The sequence below is a fragment of the Poecilia latipinna genome, unplaced genomic scaffold, assembly GCF_001443285.1.
Source record: "Poecilia latipinna isolate Pla-1442-1.1 unplaced genomic scaffold, P_latipinna-1.0 Scaffold1453, whole genome shotgun sequence".
Classification (NCBI taxonomy): Eukaryota; Metazoa; Chordata; class Actinopteri; order Cyprinodontiformes; family Poeciliidae; genus Poecilia; species Poecilia latipinna.
This window is the reverse complement of record NW_015114069.1, coordinates 39411-61361: the sequence shown is the minus strand read 5'-3', so window position 1 is coordinate 61361 and position 21951 is coordinate 39411. Positions and strand designations below refer to the sequence as shown.

At 38.0% G+C, this 21951-nt stretch overlaps 2 protein-coding genes across 2 annotated transcripts; both read left to right on the top strand.

The window, feature by feature from the left end:
- Window positions 1-104: 104 nt before the first annotated feature.
- Window positions 105-8084, top strand: ltb4r2a (leukotriene B4 receptor 2a). The gene is made up of 5 exons (XM_015057308.1): window positions 105-259; window positions 4523-5074; window positions 5167-5367; window positions 5450-5493; window positions 5832-8084. The coding sequence occupies exons 1-5, from the start codon at window positions 242-244 to the stop codon at window positions 6121-6123; spliced, it is 1107 nt and encodes a 368-aa protein (XP_014912794.1). The 5' UTR covers window positions 105-241; the 3' UTR covers window positions 6124-8084.
- Window positions 8085-10206: 2122 nt separating this feature from the next.
- ltb4r (leukotriene B4 receptor) lies at window positions 10207-18240 on the top strand. The gene is made up of 4 exons (XM_015057307.1): window positions 10207-10912; window positions 11712-12253; window positions 14802-15075; window positions 16285-18240. Exons 2-4 carry the CDS (start codon window positions 11757-11759, stop codon window positions 16669-16671), a joined length of 1158 nt encoding a protein of 385 aa, XP_014912793.1. The 5' UTR covers window positions 10207-10912; window positions 11712-11756; the 3' UTR covers window positions 16672-18240.
- The last annotated feature ends 3711 nt before the right edge of the window (window positions 18241-21951 follow it).

The following is a 21951-nucleotide window of genomic DNA, read 5'->3' as shown; positions in this document are numbered from 1 at the left end:
GTTCACATACTTGTATAAACATTATCAGACTGTCAAGGCAGACAGAAGCAGCCCAGGTTACTATGGACACACCCATCCTCTGTTAAAACGTGTCGAAGCAAGAAGAGCAAACCTATGGCGTGAGACACGGGGAGAAAAGAAGGGAGAGGACGTAGGTGGGTTGGAAAGCGTGGGCAAAGGGAAAGGTATAAAGGAGAGGTGTCCCACCTGAAAGGGAACCAGTCGTGCTTCACCTGTACTCATGGCGCCCTCTCTCTCGGTGAGTTTACGTCTGTTTTTCTGAGTTTTCACGTGCGATAAGAATCTCAGATGTGCTCAGGTTGCTCGAGCGCACATGAACTCTGTTATACTACGAACTATGAGTGCTGTAATATTTTTAAAAGAAATGTCAAAGTAAATTTTTTTTTTTTGATTGAGCAACAATTTGGTATTTTATGCTTTCTGAAGAACATTAAAAAAAGAAAAAAGAAATCCAAACAAATCCCGTCCAGCTAAATCTATGTTCTGCACGTGAGATGTAGTTTCGGGTACGTGTAGTTTTTTTTCCTCCATTGGTGCAGCAGCTGTCATTCTGAAGGCATGTCTTTGTGTCACATTGTACACAAACACACCTTCTGAGTCATTCGGGTCGCAATCTTTGGTCGGATTTGTTTGTACAACTGATGGAGGGGAAAAGACAAGGAGCAGCAAGTGTGCTATAGGGTTGACAGGAATAGAAGCGGGACGGATAACACAGAGCCAGGACTCACTCAACAGACTTTCTGTTGTCACTCGTCACGTGAAACTTTACTTTAACTCCGAGGAATCCTATTTGAACGTGTGCATGCTGCAGGGACTTATGTTAAAAGTTGAAAATTTATTGCAATAAATCTCTCTCAGGTGCATTTGCATCTCTGAATGCACTTGAAATGCACTTGTCTGTCTTTAAAACAAACAACACAGTGATTTGCTCCCATGGATCATCTGTGATAATGGTGATTAATCAGAAAATCAACTAAGCCGGTTGAACGAGATCTTGGTTACAACTGGCAGAAAAAAAAACTGCTGGTAGAGCTTGAGTGATTGAAATGATAGAGAAAGTAAAAACTTGATGCAGGAACTTTTGCAGGTAGACAGAATTACTTTATCCTAAAGAAAGACTCCAATCCTAAAGAAAGTCTTCAATGCTGGCTAAAATACCCCAAAAAACCCCTGTGAGAGATTGCGTTTTATATATATATATGTATGTATATATATGCGTTTGAGTTACTTTTCTTCAGATAGTTTTGACTTGTCAATAATTGCAAATTCCAATCAGTGTTGGCCTAAAACCTTAAGTTTGAGTTTTAGAAGATTTAGCTTAGAAAAAAAGAAGTGAGACCAAGTAGCTGCACATCCAAATCACTATAATAATCACTGGATGAGTTGTTAAAAAAAAAAAGAAAAAAAAGAGAAAGTTCTGGAAATCTCTAATTAGTGGCCACAACTATGTTTAATTAAAAAATTATTAAAAATAAAAAAATCTGCATGCACACCTAAAGAGCGCGTTAAGTTCTGATTGATTTGAAGAACTTTGGCAAATATTGTCAAGTCAAGATGTGACATGTACCAGACTGAGTGCTGAGAATGAATCAAAGTTTTTTTCCCCCCGCCTTTTTAACATATTTGCTTGTTCTACAGTTGAATTTTACAAATATAAAGCGTTTTATTTTTCTAATCAGCTGCACGTTTTTTTTTCTTTTTTTTTTTTAGTTTTCTACCATATATTTCTTATGCTGCAAGTTCGTTGGGTTTTTTTTATTATTATATTTTTTGTTTTTAATTTACATTTTGTGCAAATCTGCACGATTCCAGCACTTTGCTGAACTTTCGCGCTGACGGACGATGAAGGATTATTCTATTCTGTTCTACATATTGTTTTTTTTTCCAGCACTTTGTCAAAAAGACTTCATACATTTGCATGACATCCCTAAATAATTAAGAATAAGAATGAAGTTGTTCTATTGCGAGAATAATATTATGACTTTGATCATTTGATCAACTCATGACTTAATTCTTGTAATTTTATTGTTTTTAAATTTTCTTAGCGTGGCCATAATACTCCGTCGTAGTTTGCTGCATGTCTCTGCCCTGAAGACTTTTCTTCAGCAAATTCCTAGTAAATCACTGCAGGTTGAGTTTTTTCAGACTGAGTTGACTTATGGCCAAATGTGAATGTTGATCTAAGTGTAACCATTTGTGCTTTGCACATGCATGTCGGATTGAGAAACAGCAGCTCCTGAGTCAACAAGTCGGCTGGAAACCTTGTTAATTGACATGAAATGTAAAATCTGAATAACAGAAGTGGAAACTAAAAGGCAGCCAGTGAGTCTGGTTACTCAAAAACAATAAATATGGAGATTATGGAACTAATTACGATGGAAAGAAGCTCTTAGGCTCTTAGGCTGCTCTAACAGGTTATTCCTGTTTTATATGAAGCAGTGTCTAACTTATCTAAAGCGGTCTCATTAAATAACTGTCTGTTTTAAGCCACAGGTTTTACCTGCTCATATGGCAGCTTTCTACTATAGGAGCTTCTATTTGCTTTTTATGCTTGAACATCAGATTTCAGTCACATGAGGAAAATGGATATTTGCTGAGGTATACAGCTTCCAAAAGTATTCACACCCTTTACACAATACAGCCACAAACATAAATATATTTCATTGGAATTTTAAGTGAAAGACCGACACAAAGTGGTAGACAAGTGTGAAGTGGAGAGAAAAATATGCAAGATTCAAAATGTTATTTACACAAAAAAGAACACTGAAAAGTGTGGTGTGCAAAAGTGTTCAAGCCCCTTCTCTCTAGTTGCCTTCAGAAGTTGCTTGACGACTGCTACAAATCCAGCTGCTCTGTGACGCCTCAGAGTTTGAGAGAATATTGGGAAGCAAATGGCATCATGGAGTCCAAGGAACAAACCAGACTGACCTGTCTGGTTTGTTCCTTGGACTCCATGATGCCATTTGGAGAAACATGTGGAGAAGTTTAAAGCAGGCTTAGGCTATAAAAAGATTTCCTGAGGTTTGAACAGAGCTCTGTTCAGACCATCGTCCAGAAACGGAAAGAGTGCAGCACAACTGTAAACCGACCAAGACGAGGCCGTCCAGCTAAACTTCCAGGCTGAACAAGGAGATCTCTGATCAGAGATGCAGTCAAGAGGCTCATGGTGACTCTGGACCAGATGCAGAGATCCACAGCTCAGGTGGAGGAATTTGTTCACGGGAAAACTATTAGTCATTCACAGCACAAATGTGGTTTTTATGGAAGAGTGGCTAGAAGAAAACCAAGATGGTCGGTGCTGATGGGAAGATGAATGGAGCCAAAGGGCAATCATGGAAGAAAACCAATTTGAGTCTGTTTAAAACACAACATAATCATGTGTAAGAATGGCCCAGTCAAAGTCCACACCTTAACCTAATTGAGAACCTGTGGCAAGATCTGGAAACTGCTGTTTACAAACACTTTTCATCTAATCTGACTGAGCCTGAGCTGCTTAGCAAAGAAGAATGAACAAAAATTTCAGTCACTAGACATGCAAACTAGACAAAAACTAAAAGAGTTGAAGCTGGAATTGAAGCAAAAGGTGGTTCAACAGAGTACTGACTCACGCAGGCTGAACACTTTTACACACCACTGTTTTCAGTTCCTTATTTGTAAAACATCTTTAGAATCATGTATAACTTTCTTTCCACTTCACAGTTGTATCAGGGCCTCTCACATACAATTCCAGTGAAACATATTCATGTTTGCGGTTTTAATGTGAGAAAATATGGAAAGTTCAAAAGGTATGAATACTTTTGCAAGCTACTGTAACTAATTTTATTGTTGCACTTTGTAAATAAGCTAATCATTTAGCTACTTTATTCTTATCAGAATGCATGCAGCAGTGTAGTGCCTTCTACACCTTAATCGCATGAAAGTAGGAAAATCAGCCTGAACAGTTCCACAGAACATGCATCATTAGAAGACCTCAAAATTATGCAGAGGTGCTCTTTTCCATTTTTGCAGGATGAGATATTGTCATGTTGTGCGGTGTTGCTTTTTTTTTTTCTCTTCAACATTGCTCAGTTGAAGCAGCGCTTCGGATTTTTAATGACGCAGAAAGTTTTGCCCCATCAGGTATGCAAATAAAAAACCTAGTTGTAAATCATCACTCCAGTCCCGAAAGCAGCTGTTGCTAAGCGGTGTACTCTGCTCATGTCTGGTCTCGTCGTTCAGGAATTAAGAGTCCCGGTTAAAACCCGTCACACTTGTGCCCCTCTAATACGCGTCAGCGCAAGCAGTTAATACCTGTGAATCTCACGCCCACACCAGGAAAAACATTGAGGTCCTGTTCTTCTATCAGGCAATCTTGAAAAGGTGTTTGTTTTAGAACGACACTATAGAATAAAAGAACCTTCCCACTCTTGCGGTGGCTAATTTGTGGTTCTTTTTTTATGGGAAAGGAATAAACGCAACAACCCTGAATACAAATTGCTCTCCAATGCTTCCTCTTTACCAGGGAACACAGATGCCCCCCAATAGCAGCAGCTGTATGATCAATGACAGCATTGTAAGTACTCCAGCTGCCACAGTGACGGGCACGCTCATCCTCTCCGCCGTGTTTCTGTTGGGATTCCCCGGAAACCTCTTCGTCATCTGGAGCATCCTGGCGCGGGCCCGAAAGCAATCCGTCACGACCCTTCTCATCCTCAACCTAGCCATTGCGGACGGCTCCCTGATGGCTCTGACCCCGTTCTTCATCGCCTACCTGGCTATGATGGACTGGAAAATGGGGACTGTGATGTGCAAGGTTCTGTTCTACCTCTGCTTGGCCAACATGTACGCCTCCATCCAGCTGATCATGCTGATGAGCATTTACAGGTTGGTGTCGGTGGTGTGGCCCCAGCGCATCAGCGTGATCACCGGCAAGAGGACGATCATGCGAGTGCTGGGGGTCATGTGGTTGCTCGTCATGGTCGCCTCGATTCCTGCGCTGATCTATCGAGATGCGAGGCTTAATAAAGAGAGGAATAGAACGGTTTGTGATTCATTCCACGACAAAGACCCAGATGTAAGTTTGGACAATCCCTTCTCTCTTGTTAGTTCTCTGAATACATATGAACTTTCTCTAATTTTTCCCTTCTTTTGCCCCCTGTATCTCAGGTGGTTCTGCAGTACATGCTGGAGATTGTGTTGGGCTTCGTGGTACCTTACGGAGTCATTTTAGTCAGTTACATTTGCATCCTGCGCCGGATTCGGCAGACCAGATTCCGCCGCCGGATCCGCAGCGAAAAGCTCATTCTGGCCATCGTGGTGACCTTCTGCCTGTTTTGGTTACCCTACCACATCATCAACATGGTGCAAGTACGCCACGTTTCTTCTGAGGATGATATGGGAGTTCATTTTTGAGTTGTTAGTCATCATGTCGTTTTTGTATTCCCCTCAGGTTGCATCGGCTTTGCTTCCAGAATGTTCACCAAAAAGATTGTTGTAAGTGATCCCCCGTCCGCAAACACACTCATCTTAGAATAAAAAGGAAAAAAACAACTCAAGCACTGAGCTATCTTCCTCCAAGGTTAAATTAACTCTTTTTGGTACCAATGAATGGACTGACGACAGAAACAGAAACTGATTGGCTTAAAGAGCAGCTCTCACTAACTGAAACTCCAGTCCTATGGTTCAGGGTATTGAGCCATTAAAAATATTCAGATTGTTTGACAAAAATACGGAGAGTAACAAGTGCCGTATAGAAGCCTGGCTGTCAGCTTTATAAAAATTCGTTCTTCTTTCCCAACTCTCACTCGTCTGTTTATGTCTTGTTTTACAAGGTTGGAGAAAATATGGAAGAAATTCCGCGCCGTTACCTCCACCATCGCCTTCATCAGCAGCTGTGCCAACCCGGTGCTCTACTTCTTCGCAGGAAAGTCTTACATCAGACGGGAGGGTCTGGCGTTCATGGCTCGCTTGTTTGAGGGCACGGGCTTGGACTCCACCAGGAAGAGCCAAATGAACAGCCAGAACAGCCGGGACAAGGACAAAGACGCGGAAGTCGTGCTGCAAGACAAAGACTCGTCCACAAACTCAAACTCTATCATCAAATCAGCAAAAACGGGAAAATAGAAGTGAACATCCTCTCTGTTGTGTAAATCTTTCTTCCGTCCAATCGTAAAAAAAAAAAAAAAGGTTTTACAAAGACTTGAGACTCGACACCACCAAGTAAGACTCAGCAGATCGCCGAAGAGGTACTCTTGGATACATTTGCAGACAAAAGCCTGTTAAAATGGTGATGCTACATGTATATAGAAATAATTGAAAACAGGCTTAACACCCATATGGAATATCAGACAAAATGAGGATCACAGCCAGGGATGCTTAGACTTCTCAGAGGTCTAGTTCAAGTCCTCTAACTTTGTACATTCTGAATAGTAGTTAAGTTTCCACATGCTTTTAAATGGATTACCTGCTATTAATTTGCTTGCTGATGTCTTTTCCCTGGGACACTGTCTTTTATTATCTTTGCATAATAGCATTTTTAAGGCGTCATTGAACTACATGTGAATTTTTACAGCACAACAAATAATTCCACTTTTGTATGAAACAAAAACTATTGTGTGCTTTATCATATCGAAACATTGAAAGAGAGTACTGGTTTCACTTTAGAGTCCTTCTCGCGTTTGCACTATATTGCTGTTCCAGTCATGATTTTGCATTTCTCTCTCCAGGACTAAAATGTCTAGTTTCACAATACATGCCACTAGATGTCACAGTTTTCCACCTGCTGAACCTTTCTTTCTTTCTTTCTTTTTTTTTTTTTTTTACAAATAATTGTTTTCTGGCAATTTGAGAGAGCACAAAAGAGCAATCAGTCTTGCATGGCAAAAACTAAAACACAAGACTAAATTGTCTTTTCGCCTACTACGTTCAAGAATGGTAAGTTATTTTTTTTCTTCATATACCACATCCAAAGTAGAGTTTTATAGAAGTTAAATGTGTTTTTTACTTTCAAAAGCTTGTCAGAAGACGTGATTTTGAATTTATGTCTGTATGGCACAGAGGTATACATCTCGTAAGTGGACAAAGCAACATTCTTACTATTATGCATCCTCATCATTTTTTTTCAATGACTTCTGCACTATTTTACAGAATATACTACTCACAAATAGATATGTTGAATTTTGTACAGTTTTTTTCCCCCGTCATCATCAAAACTAAACGACACACATAAAACACCAAACACAGAATGTATGAGTTGTCTGTAATAATGAGCAATGTATATCTCAAAATCCTCCAAATTTGAACGTCAGAAATCTATTTTCAACATCTCTGGCAAATTTTTACTGTAAATATCTAAGTAAAGCAAAAGCTACTTTTATTTCTAGTGAACCTTGAGAAATTTAGAGATATTTTGGGAGCAGATATATTGACCCCAAATAGATAAAAGATTAAATAACCATTCAGACTTTAACCTTTTGTGTCGGTCATATGGCTTCTGTTCTCCAAAAATGCTTAACACTAGACATTGAAAAATAAGACCACAGAAGTGATCTGTCATGGCTAATGTGGCGTTAGCAGCACTTCCTGTGAATCCACGTATTGGCCGTCTGGAGAAACTGTGATTTCTACCATGGATGCTCAGTCTATTTTGCCGTAACTTCATAACTCATTGTACCGGTTCCTCGTTCCTGCTAACAAACTGCAAAATCTTTTGGACGTCCATCAATTGCTTCCATTCAATAATCTGTTGTTTTATAACATCGTCACTTGCGTATAGAATGTCAGACAATATAAACTACATGTCTGAATGAAGAGTCGTTCTCTATAAAACGAGTAGTCCTTTTATTTTTCTAGGCATTGCAAACAAACGTGGCATTAATGAATATCTGTGAATTTAATTGATTTCTTTATCATTTTTTTCTAGAAAATGTCTTTCAAATTGTCACAGCTTTCACTGTTTTTTAGCTATGAACTACAGCTTTAGCCAAAGTGTGTTTGTTGTACATAAGATTGTACTTTGCTTTTGCACAATTTTGTGAACAAATTAAAATAGAAAAAAAAAATACATGCAATAAAAATGTGAAGCAGTCCCCTGTATTCATTTAAATGGAAACAAACAATCTGCAGCTTACAGTAATCGTATCTCAAACGGCTGTGCTAGTGGTTTATGGTTCTGTCTTGAATATTTACAGGCAGTACCACACAAGATCTGATTCTACTGCACTGAATACACCAACAGTTACGTGTCATTGTGAAACCGTGACAAAGTCATTCATGCTTACAGACATTGGCGTCATGACTTCTCATTTTGTCAATGCTCACTTTTTCATTGACATGAATGTACTTGCCTTTTAGGAATGATCAGCAAGTGTCGTGGTGTTTTCAGGTCATCAGCTACGGTAAAGAAATGAACAGTGGAAATCCTTATAGAGATGTGAGAAATGCATCAAAGTGACTGAAAAACTGTACCGAGTCATGGATTTCCGTCTTGAGAAATATTTCTCTGAAACTGATCTCGAGAACATGTTTTTTTATATTATTATTATTTGTGTAGCAATACACCTATATCCTTCATGTTCCAAAGTATTTCTGCAATGTAGTTGAGCCACAGCCAGAAACCTCCTTTGGCAATCTTTTTTATTTCCTTATTTCCTTGTGAGCTATCTAGCTAGATATCAAGATAGCTGGCTGTCCAGATAGCTGATATCAAGCTATCTTGAGATCTAACAAGTTTGCTAGCTAGATATCAAGATAGATAAGTACATTAGGCTCTGTGAGAAGTGGAAACAGAACACAAACAGTTTAACATGTTTGGTGTTGTTTATGTTTAAACCCTCACTTGTGTACACAAAAACCTTGAAGCGGTCCTCTTCACTGCCACGCTGGGACCCGTCTCCATATATGGCGGCCTGCAGCTTTGGAATGTGAGGATGTCGCACATTTCTCACTAGGTCAATCAAAACCCGAAACTTCTTCGCATAGATGTGTTAATAATGAGTAATGATGATGGTTTGACAATGGTAAGTTTTTTCTGGTGATATTTTAAAAACGTTTAGACTGCTGTCAGTTTTGAATTAAATGGTTATCTGGTTATATGTGAGGGTACAGTGAATGACAACCCTACGATTTTAACCACTTACCGCAAAACAGAACACAGCATGTTCACAGTAGCTCTGTTAACAAAACAAATATTAGTCATTTTATTTGATTGATTTTTATTTATTTTTTCCTATTGTGAATCAGTGCTGGCTTCAAATATTTAAACATTCTGTGTCGCATTATGCTTTTTTATTTATTTTCTGATTTGGGGGTAGCTAAAAAGACATGGAGGAAAGAAATCAAGAGGAACACACACATACATAGCAAATGGTCTGTGGCAGGAAGTTGACTGTCAAGGCCATGGCCAGCCTTGGTTCAAACCAGGTTTTCCGGTCGCTAAACCTCTTGGCCCAGTTTCACCTCACTTTCTGTAACCCCCCCAAGAGCCGTGATTCTGTTTGAGCTGACCTGAAGGCTTTTCTGCTGAATTTTACCTAGCAGTATGTAACCTACAACTCGTTAGATATTCTATAGACCAATTACTACTACAATTTAATTACTGGTGAACAATAACATAAGCTCGATGTTTTCCAATGACGTGTTGTAAAGTAAATGAGGTCACACACAGGTTTGCATGTGTCTGATAACGACAATCCTCGCCCATTTTGGAGGCGGCACTTTCGTCAATGCTAATGCAGCTAGAGCTAGGGTACCATAGGGCCAAAGCGACTGTAGTTTGGCGGTTTAGCGTTAATAACTATTTCATTTCTGTAAAAGACAAAAAGGAGAAAGAAAGCTAAACCAAAATTTATGACAAAGTAAAGGGGTGTAAAACATTGACAGAAATCCTCTTCACTCTCGGCCCAATTTGACAAGAAGTTGATTCTAGCAGGTGAGATATTGTCTATTGCCTTAAAAAAAAGCAGTTAAGACCAAAACAGTTTTACAATACACACAATATTTTTATTCAACACTTCTGTTTGCGCAAATTTAAAAGACTAATACCATTTAAGTTGAACCGAGACGATCTTTACTGAGTTAAATACTCTAATTATGTAGTAGGAAGAATTATTTTCTAGGAAGGAAAGCTGAGTTAAACATATGCATTTGACTTTCAAAGTTTTTATTTTTATTTTTATTTTTTAAACCAACTGAGAAGTTTCTGGCAGAAAAGTAGATCATATGATGCAAACCATGACACAATTGATGCCGATGCTTATGAAACTGAATACATCCTGTCCATCTGCTTGACACAGATGTGGAAAGAAGAAAGTGCCGTAAAAAAGGAAGAAAAAAAGGTGTGTTGCAACAGCAAAAAAAAACAAAAAAAACACAATGCTCCGTGATCCGAACTCGTGTACGAACAAGAGTCAGTCAGTTTACTGGAATATTCACCTCCCTCATTTATTTTCTTCCTCAAATGATGAAATCTCAAGCAGTTCATTCGCATTCTACCATAAACAAAGAACGCTAGTGGTTTTTAGGCATGTTGAAGCATCCTTTTACTTTTATAGAATGAAATTATGGGGGAAGGTAGCTTCAACCAGACTGGAATTTATTTATTTATTTATTTTTTATGATTGGACTTTTTGCCTCTTTGCGTCATACAGACACTGCTTCACAGAGACCTTCTTTTGCATGCCAACACTCTGGAGGAGGAGCAAGAACTACCTTGAAATCCAGTTAGGTTTTCTCTTGGCTTCCTGTGGTCAATGGGTTTCCCCTCACGTCACGTGACCAGCATTTCGCAATGGGCTTGGTTTGCTCATCACAGAAACGGCAGTCAGAGAGAGCAACAAAGTTCATACAAGTTGGAGAATACGAAGAAATACAGTGGAGTTATGGTGGCGAATTGAATCGAAGAGATCATTTTCAGGTGAGTTTCATACTATTGATACTTTGACCTTTCGATTGAAATTCAGACAATTATTTGGTTAATATTGCCTTGTTTCATCAATATGTATCTTCAGTCTTGAAGATTTGAGAAAGGGATTAAAAATGTTGGGCTGTACAAGTTTGTTATTGTTATTCATTCAACGTATAGAGTTTTTTAAATGAAAGCTTTACCATGTGCGTTATTTTATTTTATTTTATTTTATTTGTATTTAACTATCTGAACAACCTGTGATGTTTTGGTGGTGGGCTGGAATAATTTTATTGTTTCTTTTTTTATTTTTCTTAATTTCATTAATTTCAATGCCTTTAAAGCAAACTGATTGTACCTGAATAAATTAAAAAAGCGAATTGCTCCACCATTTCAACATTTACCGCACTACAAAACACAAACTCTTACCAAATAGTTTTAGTTTATTTTCTGGACCTTAAATAAGACAAAACTAACTTGCGAGTCATTTTTAAGCAAGACATAGGAGCTAAATATTGATAAAAAATGATCAATATGTTTGACTCCACTGGCAGATTATTTTCACTTTAAACAAAACACATTCCCCATGTTATAAGTGAAATTATCTGCCAGTGGAAGTGGCTTGTTTTTCTACTCAATATTACGACATTATTCACCTTTTAATAAGCTCCTATTTCTTGCTAAAAAGTTACTTGTAAGTTTTATTTCAAGATATTTGCACTAGAAACTAGACAAAAAAAAAAGATTCTGTGATTTTGCAATGAGGATAAACAGCATACCATGTTTCCTCCCCTTCCTCCCTTTCTGACAGGTTTGGCAGTTTCATGCTAGCTGAAGCCAAATTCACATTCTTCAGATGAATTTTTCTTTGGGATCCAGTATGAACACCACTACCGCCGTCCCCATCTCGTCTCCTCCCAAAAACATCTCGGCTCAAATTGGCACCGCCATCCTGACCCTGGCTTTCCTGCTGGGTTTCCCTGGTAACATGTTCGTCGTTTGGTCCGTGCTCTGCCGGGTGAAAAAGCGCTCGGTGACGTGCTTGTTGGTGCTGAACCTGGCCTTGGCCGACGGCTTCGTGCTGCTCAGCGCCCCGCTGTTCATTCGGTTCCTGACGGCAGGACGGGGCTGGGAGTTTGGCTCGCCGGCGTGCAAGCTGGTGCATTATCTGTCGAGCGTGAACATGTACGTGTCCATCTACCTGATCAGTCTCATGAGCATGGACCGCTGGCTGGCCGTCACGAGGCCCTTCGTGTCTCAGAGGATGAGGACCAAGCGCTCCCTGCTGGTCCTCCTGTTTGGGGTCTGGGTGTTGGCTTTCCTCCTGTCACTGCCAATGCCGTTCTACCGCAGGTAAGACCAACACAGACAAAGGTTTCAGTACAATGAGGTATTTCTGATTGTGACACAATGGAAAAACCCTTGGAGACTAAACTACTCTAGGGTATCTGAAGCTATGGTCTCTAGGGTTTAATCTCTAAACTAGGCTCTAAAGACTAATCTAGGACAACTCTGGAGACTAAATTACCCTAGAGACTAAACCCTGTTTTAGAAACACAGTTTCTAAAACTCTGTTTTAGAAACTCTTTTGGAGTTAGGGTTTCCAATGGTTGATAAAAAAAACCAATGGTTGCATTTTGACAAAAAACAATCAAGTCCATTGATTTATTTTTTATTATGCATGGTTTCTTTGAAGGGATATAGGAAAGTTTCTTTAGAATTTCCTTAATATTTAGGCCTTTTATTTCCTTTCATTGGGCAGGTTCATATACGCCATCATATGTGAATTTTAATTAAGACAATCCAGTGTATACATAGAACGTAATGGGACATAGTTCTTTGCTGTAACTCAATACAATTCACTAAGATTTGATGTACCATTAAAACTAAAATTATCACAGCCCTGGGAGATTTATGCTTAGTATTTTCAGTTTATTGTTTTCTTCTGACCAACGGTGTTAATATTTTTGTAGAGACAAAGCCAGAATCGTGATGTCAATCTGAAGAAAATGTTCAGGGAGCTAAACATTAGGATGATGTCAACCTTAAAGACTTGGGGTTTATCATCAAAGATTAATGGTCAAATGATACGATAAATTTTATACAGATTGAATCAAAAAAAAAATTACAACTTCAAATAACAGAAAAGGGAACAGTGACAATGACACTGGTATTCAAAATAGTAACTGATTGTCTGACATGACTCAAAATCATGCAATATTCCAATCAAAACAAAACAAAAACTATTGCATAATTTGCCCTACATTTGTCTTTCAATCAATCCATCATCGGTCTTCTGTTGTAGAGTTAAGATCTGATATGAATTAAATGTTTTCTATGAATGAAAACTATTTAGTTTCGTACAGTTATTTTATGACTCAAACAATTCTGTAGATTTCATTGCACTTTCACAAGCTTGGATGAACTTCTCAATTAGTTATATTTTATTGGCTAAAATGTAACATTTTTAATTTTCTCAACAAGTTGCATCACTGATTACCTTTGTTCACTTTCATTTATGGAATAAGTCAAGAACTCTCCAAAAATGGTTTCCACAACCTGCTTATTTTTCTTAGTTTCTGTTGACTTAAGTGGAAAGTTCTTGCTCAACTTGAGGCAAGTTCCCACATCAGGAACTTTTGCCAGGATAAAAAGTTCCTGGTAATGGCACCTGGTAATAGTAAAGCCCCCTGTGGTAGTCCCCAGGGGGCTTTGTTTAAGCCCAGTGCAGAAACAAAACTCCTCAGAAAGGGGCCTTGACATTTGAGATCCGAGTCTTTGGGGCGGAGCTTCCTGAATTTATAATTAGCATTTCTAATGAGTTGATTTTTGGCACCGTATTCCAACTTTATTCATTTACACTGTCTCACATTTCTGAGTATTTTTTTTTTTCTTTGAATCTTAAAGATGCCATGTTATTTTTGCTTCTAGCTTTTTGCATACGGGAAAGAAATGCAGTCATCCTCAATAAATTAGAACGTTGGTACCTCTTAAAAATAACTCTTTCAAGCAAGTAATGAACATAAGTCTCTTAGTCTACATTTCTGTATTACATTTGTTTTATTAGCCTGATGTATTGTAATGTTAGATGTGTTTTCATTAGATGTAATCAGCAAATTATCACAATTAATACAACTTCAGCCTGAGTGCCTAATCTATATGTATTTCACTTAATGAATTGAATTACTGAAATAAATGAACTTTCAAACCATATTCTAGTTAATTGAATATGACTCTAGATTCCCAAAGTGTTTATATTTCGAGGCACAAGAAAGTAACAAATAACAAATCTTAAGTCTTAAAGAGCTAAGGCAGGTTAATTTTTAGCAGCATGTTTTTGTTGCTTTATTAATCACCTGTCAATGATAGATATTTTTTTAAGCTTAGAAAAATTTGAATGCTTCATGAAATATTTTTTGAAAACTTATCAGACTTTGCATAGAGTTTTGACTTCACAAAAAAAAAAAAAAACCTGGAGTCTGCCCTTTGTGAAACAATCACCGATTATAGTTTTTATCAACAGTGGCACAAGAATATAATCAGCAACTGAATGTTGCGATCTTTTTATTTACTCAAGGTCTGTTACTTGTCTTGATTTTTTTCTAAAGTCTGGCTTTTTTGAAAAGTTTCTAAGGGTTTTTTCTGACATTGGCTCAACTTGCTGAATTTACCCATTTTCATCTGTTGCTTGTTTTATTGCACGCAAACTGACAGTGACTTTAAAACTACCATTAATGGCTTTGCTTGATGGCGCATGGATGCATTTTGTATTTGTTGTCTAATAATACTGAAAGTATTTAACAATTAATATTAACAATTAATTTCCACAAAGCCTCACTTTTATCATGTGGACAGTGAATTCATCTCTGCCTCATTCTCTCTTCTTGTGTCTTTCCTACAGTATTATAAAGATACCTAAAAACAACATCACCATAAACATTTGCATGCCGTACCACTGGGGGAGCGTGGGCCACCCGGTCTTCCAGTACCTGTTTGAGACCATCATGGGCTGCTTGGTTCCCTTCTCACTCATCAGCACCTGCTACTCGTCCGTCATATGCAGACTGCAAAGCGCCAAGTTCCAGCGCAGAACACAAGGCAGTCGTCTCATCCTGCTGATCATCGTCACCTTTGCCATTTTCTGGCTTCCCTATCACATCGTCAACATCACTGAGGTGATTCTGCTAATGCTATTAGTAGTAGTAGTATCTGAAAACTTTGTATAAGGTTTATTTCTGTTTCATTTTGGCTTTGAATGCTGTATACATCCAAAACAAAAGAAATTTGATGCTGCGTCATAGCCCTCTCGGACACATTGGAACTGACCTCTGTCTCTGAACCCTCCAGCCCTTTCCACCACTCCCCCCTCAGGTTGTCATCACAACAATGCTCCTCCATGCCGTCCGTTGATGCCATTTACGACCATTCTTAGGAGCGTTGCAGTTTGTCTGATTATAGCAGCTGTGCAGCTCCACCAGGTGTTTGCATATTCGCCTCCAGAAATTTGGAGCCGCTAGTCTGGAGGAGCTGGGTGGGGCATGATTAAGGGAGGGGTGGTCTGTGGGAGGAGAGCTCAACTGGGAAGTGAAACTCCTAGAGTCAAAGATAAGGTATTGACATTATAATGTAACATTAAGCTCAAAAAAGTTCCAACATGCTCCAGCCGGAACTGAACAGACTGTTAAGGGCCATTTGTTTTCACACACACCTTCCACACAACGGCGCAGACCATCTGGGGAACAGCCCTCCAGCTTCAGTGTACATCACGTCCTAGTCATCGCGGATTCCTCACCACAATACAGGATTTCCATCCTGTAGTTTTATTAACATAGTAGGAGTTTAGTGAAGAACTGTACAAATTTACGTAATTTCTCACCCTGTCAGATAAACGTTCCTCAGAGGTATTCATGTCCTTTGTGGATACAAAATCCGGAGAGTGGAAGAGGACTACGTTAAAGAGAAATATCAACATTGCTGTCTGAGCACATCATATAACAACTTCTGACCAATCACACAGCACTTGGCGCAGAGCTCTATTGAGTGGAGGACGGCTCTCATCAAACACAATGACGCAATTTCCGTCTTGTGTCTATGTCAGTGACAGACGATTTCGGTACTTCGTTTTAAGTATGTGGGAGCCTTAACTATGCTTGGAATTGCTATGTAGGTAATTTCCTTTCACTGCCATCTGCTGATTGCCATTACAGAACCGTTAACTGGAATTCTTTATGAACGATTTCCTAAATATGCAAGAAACACTTTCCGAAGTACTTTAGCTGAGGATGAAGACCCAAACTTCTTCATAGAAACCCACTTTTAAAAAAATCCACATCCTCCTGTTGTCATGGATTATTTGAGAAATGTCTCTCTTCTCACTTCCTCAGGTGGCTTGTTTACTGAAGAACTATAAGTCGGGGAAAGGCTGCAGTCCCGCCGCTCGGCCCACCGTCACAGCCTTCGCCTACTTCAGCAGCGCGGTGAACCCCATCCTCTACGTGTTCGCCGGGAGCTCCCACATCCGCCAGGCCGGGCTCAGCTTCATGGGCCGGCTCTTCGAGGCCACCAACTCGGAGAGCAGGACCACGTCCACCATCGCCCGCAGCGGCCGCAGCGGCTCTTCGCCGGACGAGAGCGCCGTCCTGTACACGCTGTCGACCAAAATCGGGAAGCCTTTCAAAGGAAAGGGCAAGGAGCGAAGCAGCAGCGTGGCGGGCAAGGAAGCTAACGAGCCAGAGCTCAAAACTCTCGCCACGGTTGAACAGATAGAGTAGCACTCGAGCCGTTTTATATGTACTGCAAAGAGGAAAGTAGCTTTAAAAAAAAAATGTAAGCCTTCTGTTTTTGAGTTTCATTGTTTGTCGTTAAAACTGGGAAATATTACTGTGCCTGAACCAGCGTAAGTTATAATCTATTTAAATCTTGTTATAAACATTAATGCTGTAGTGAAGTTTTTTATGCATTAGCAACAGGATTTCATGTGAAATAGATTTAAGAGAGCAGAAGATTCAAACTTTGTATGTATATATTTTTATCAGAACTGTGTACATAAGACTGAATTTACTTTTATTATTTAAGAAGATAAACAGTTTTGATATTAAACTATCATCCCAACACCTTATTGTATGTATTTATTATTGTAATTTGAACATCATAACTTTTCTGTTGTATATTCTTCCAATACTTGAGTTGATCTTGCATATTTTATAAAGGGGAAAAAAAGGGAAAGCTACATGCTTTATTGATTTTAAATGCATTTAAATAGTAATAATACTAATAAATATGTGTCAAGTTTTTTTTTTTGGATGACTTTCTGGATTTTTTACACCTTACAATGTATTTACGTATCTATATTTGTAAGAGTCCGATTGATACACGATGTTCATACTGACGGATGTTCTGCAACACAAACAGAACATTGCACAAGAAACGTTTCGCCAATCATCCTTCCTGTAATCGTTTTGATGCATCGCTCTTCCCTCCATTTCTCAACACAAGTGAAATGTTCTTTTTGCTTACACCTTGTGGTTAAACTCGTTAAGGTTCAGAGCTGCTGTCAGACTGTGGTGGACTTGTTGACATAGATATAAAACTGGAGCAACTTCACAGGAAACATGAGTCACATTCATGAAGCGGTCTCAAAAACACGACTCATTTCAAGTGTTGATTAGTTGTTAAAGGTTAGATATACATCTGACACACAAAAATGAAGAAAAAAAAATGATTTATGGTATCTCATCTCATCAGTCATGCTTGTTGATGACAAAGAAAGTAGGAATATTTTTGCTTCCGGGGGTTACCAGTTCAGACGTGCACCTCGTCAGCTGACGATTGGAAACCTTTCCAAAGAAACCTACATTCATGACTTATCAGCTTTTTTTTTTTATTAGAAGGCTGCCTTTAGTTTAATTTGTCAAAAATATCTCTATTTTCAATTTATTTCTGATTATGCTTTGAAGATTTTAAAATCATGTATTCTTTGTCTGTTAGAATGTTAAGATCCCGAGTTGTTTTGATGTTTGTTTATTCTGTATTCCTTAGTTTCCTTTTTATTAGACAAATCTTTTTTCTGTTTTATTTTAGTCCAATTCTTCCTTAGTGATTAGTTTACTATGCTTATTTTTATGTTTAGCTATACTTTGTTCTTCTTCTTAGGTCTAGTTATTCTTTAGTTTTAGATTGATTTCTTAGTCCCTTGAATCTGTCTCTCTCCCCTCAAACCTGCAACTCATTTCTAATCATCCGTCTGTTCATTGTTCAGTTACTCATTCTCAGTTCCTCCTTGCTGGATCCTCCTGTCTAGTACTGTTATATCACATTAAACCTTGTCATCTACCTGCTGATTTCCTGTTTTGCTCCTGGATGCCTGTTTTTGTTCTGCTCTGGCTCCCTGTGCTCCCTACAGGTTTTTTTTAATAGGTTTTTTTCATCGTTTTTGATCATTAAACATTATTCGTCTTCAAGCTGCCTGCATTTTCTGCATTTTGATCCTCCATCACAACATATATCATGACAGAGTATTTTGTGTAGGCTCTGTTATATAGAATCCTAATAAAATACATTAAAGTTTGTCGTTTGCTGTTGGGCTCTGGTGACTCAGGTCTTAGGAGTTCATAGGAGTTCAACCGGTGGGCTGCAGGTCGGAACCTGCAGCCCACCGGTTGAACCGGTTGCCCACGGACAGTCGCCATGTCCTTGGGCGAGACACTTCAGCCATTTTTCTGATTGTATGGCAGCCTTGCTTCTGTTAGTCTCCCTCAGGGCAGGTGTGGCTTCAGTTTCCCACCATCAGCAATGACTGCACGTTGCGTAAAGCGCTTTGGAGTCACCGTACAAGTAGACGCCATCTGCTATTTTTACCATCTGTGGTATTCAACACATCAAAAGTTTGTGCTGTGGTTGAAGAGATGCGAGCAGGAGATAATACTAAACAGCTGTTAGCCACCTCTAATTCGAAAATAAACTAAATCCGCCAAAACCAGGGAGTGTGTAAAGAGCGCTAAGTGGGGACAGAGTTTTGAAAGGTTGTCATGGACACACTAGCTTGAACAGTTAATGACCTGGCATGGTTTGATGGCATCATCTGGTTTTAGCTGCAGGGTAAAATGTCACACAAGCTACAGACACAACAGATGAGATGATTGTGATACTGGCAGTATTCCTCCATTCCTTACCCTATATTGCATCATGTGCTGTTATCAGTAGAAAATCATGACATTCTGTTTTTGATTCTCTGTCTACAAAGTCTGCAAGACCAGATATTTCCTGCAGCTGTATGACTCACCAAAAAAGAAGACAAATTTGTCAATTAATTGAATATCTTCCGTGGCCTGATGAGTGAATCTCTTTCTTTCTTATTAGTTGGATTAGTTTTGGGTGTATCTGTTCCTCTATTTAAACATGTTCTTATCATAAGTAATAATAAAAGTCATACATATGATGCACTTCTTCTATGTAAATATGTCTCTAAATACTAGTTTATTAGTAGAGAATTATAATTTTATTATTGCACAACCGTGAGCTTTTCATAGCTTTAAGCCAAGTCAGAAATTTGGCTCACTAGTTTCCTCTCAGTTTTTTATTGCATAAACTTGCACACCGATTCATCTAATACCAAATTAATTCATTTATTCAGAAAGAGCCAGTATATTAATACTTCATAATGTGCATTGTATTATAAAATAATTAATCACAGACAAACTCATAGCAGCCACTTCATGTTTTAGTGATTACCTTCTGATCTGTTGAGTCAGAGGTAATCTGATGAATCCTCGGTGGAGCCATTAGAAGCTCATAGTGAACAACAGGAATCTTTCATGTCATGCTATAGTTTATATAATAAATAATGACATGTTTTATGCCATTTATGCATAAAAAAAGAAACAAAACTATTGCTTCTATAAGATGTAAGAGGGACAGTTGCATCCAGCAATGGTCTGACAAAGTTTTAAGCAAACAAAAACATATCTCTCTCTATATATATAAATGTGCCATTTTCAAATAAAAAGTGTTGAAAGTTAATGGTGGAACCGTTAGGAAGACTGAACTTTTTTTTGTTTTGTTTTGTTTTGGACGGTTGGTGTGGTAAAGACTGAGCCAAAAAACAAAACAAAACAAAAAGACAGCATGACCTAGTTTCTGAATTTACATCCAATACCAAATACAAAGGCTTTCCACTCATTTCAGATTTTCGTTTGTAAACCGTTTAAAGAAATGTATCCATTTCCCTTATACTTCACAATAGATATAAGGGAAAGTCATGAAAGTCAGCAGTTAACACTGTTGCAAGATCATGTAGTTCCTTGTTCTCTTTTGAGTTATTACCAAATAAACTGAACTGAAATCACCTCACTTCAAATTTCATATACATTGCATGTTTCTTAATGTTTCCCGTTAGTCAATTTTAACAATTTTTTTTTTTTTTTTTTTTTTTGTGACCAGTATAAAAATGCTTACAAGTTTGTTTGTAGTATTTGGACTTCTGTAAACAATACCTGATCAAAAATAATTTCTAAGTTAAAGTAGTATGGCTCCAAGTACAGCCATGTCAGTAAGTACACTTTGGTCAATAGTTATATATTTACCAAACTTATTCAAATCTGAGCGCATCCACAAAGCCTCAGGGCTCCGATTCAAACGTGTTGTTAGAAAAGACGAAACGCATGAAAATATAGGAAATCCACAGATTTTGCTGGTGATGTCAAGAGAATTTAGAAAGGTAGTTTTTGAGTGACGTACTTTTTATATTCGCACGTGTCACTTTTCAATTTAACAATTGAGGAAATTACTTTTTGACCCTTAAATGTCAAAATAAATAAATAAATAAATGAAAAATTCTGACCAAAATGCTGATCAGTTTCTGTCTGACATACGTTTTGAAAATAAAGAAAAAGAAAAAAAAAGGAATAAGAAGTGAGTGGCCGGCATTTACATTATGTGAAGAATGAAAATGCTTTTTGTTTAAAGATCAACTTATTGTTTTCAAGCCAGTAGATGTCTATTACTCACAACAGGATGCTGCTTAAGACCGTGCACAGTTCAATAAGTGGGTCATAGCACACATGCAAAACAGTACAAACAAAAAAGAAAATCCTAGTGGTTTATCTGATCTCATTTAGCAACATTCACAGGGAGTGGTTGAACTTTTAGAAAGTTTACTACACTAAAGTGATGATGTCCTTAGAATTTCCTTAGAGTTTGACACTCAGGTATTTTTTTTGTAATAAGCTCTTATTTCAAATAAAACTTTTTTTTTTTCGCCGCCATCATATTGCATGCAAAATCCAGCATAATCCTAATATTCCAGGACTGTTCATAGCTTAAACTTTTAACAATTTATAAAATAGAAAACACTTGAAATTCTTGAAACTTTGCAATAGTTTTGATACCGTTTCAGAAATTTCTATTTGAGTAAAATGTAATAATTTCATTTAAAAAAAAAAAAAACCACTTGGTTCTGAAAATAAGCGTCTGCATGCATATGCAGGTGTGGCTCAATGAATGAGAAAATGTTTTTTTTTTTTTTCACTTCAGAAATTCAATTCAATAATTTTAGTCATTAAATTTCGGAATTGAATTAATATTCCAAAGATATGATTCTCTTAGTTTACACGATTCTGGCCTACAATCAGTGAGAACATAGTTTAGGTAGTTAGATATTTGGAATGTAGTATAAGATCATCTAAGGCTCCAGCAGACATTTAAAGCAACTTTTTTCCCTTACTGTCATCACTATTGACTGTTATTTTGCTCAAGTGGCCTGAAAAATATTTTCCATTCATGATCGTGGTTGTCATAATACAACCCACTTGTTTTTCTAAAGGGACAGCACCAACGGCATCTCAATTAGGGCGTCTCACAAATTTGTGACAAAGAACAAACCTTAGATGTACCAAATTATGCCAACAAGGCATAATATTATGACCACTTCATTGAGAAGTGAAATGAATAATACTTTTAATCTGTTCATTTTAAAATTATATAGTAAATTGGTCACCAATTGAACATTTCTGTCTTCAAAGCTGATGTACTATAACAAGAAAAGGGTTTTAAGA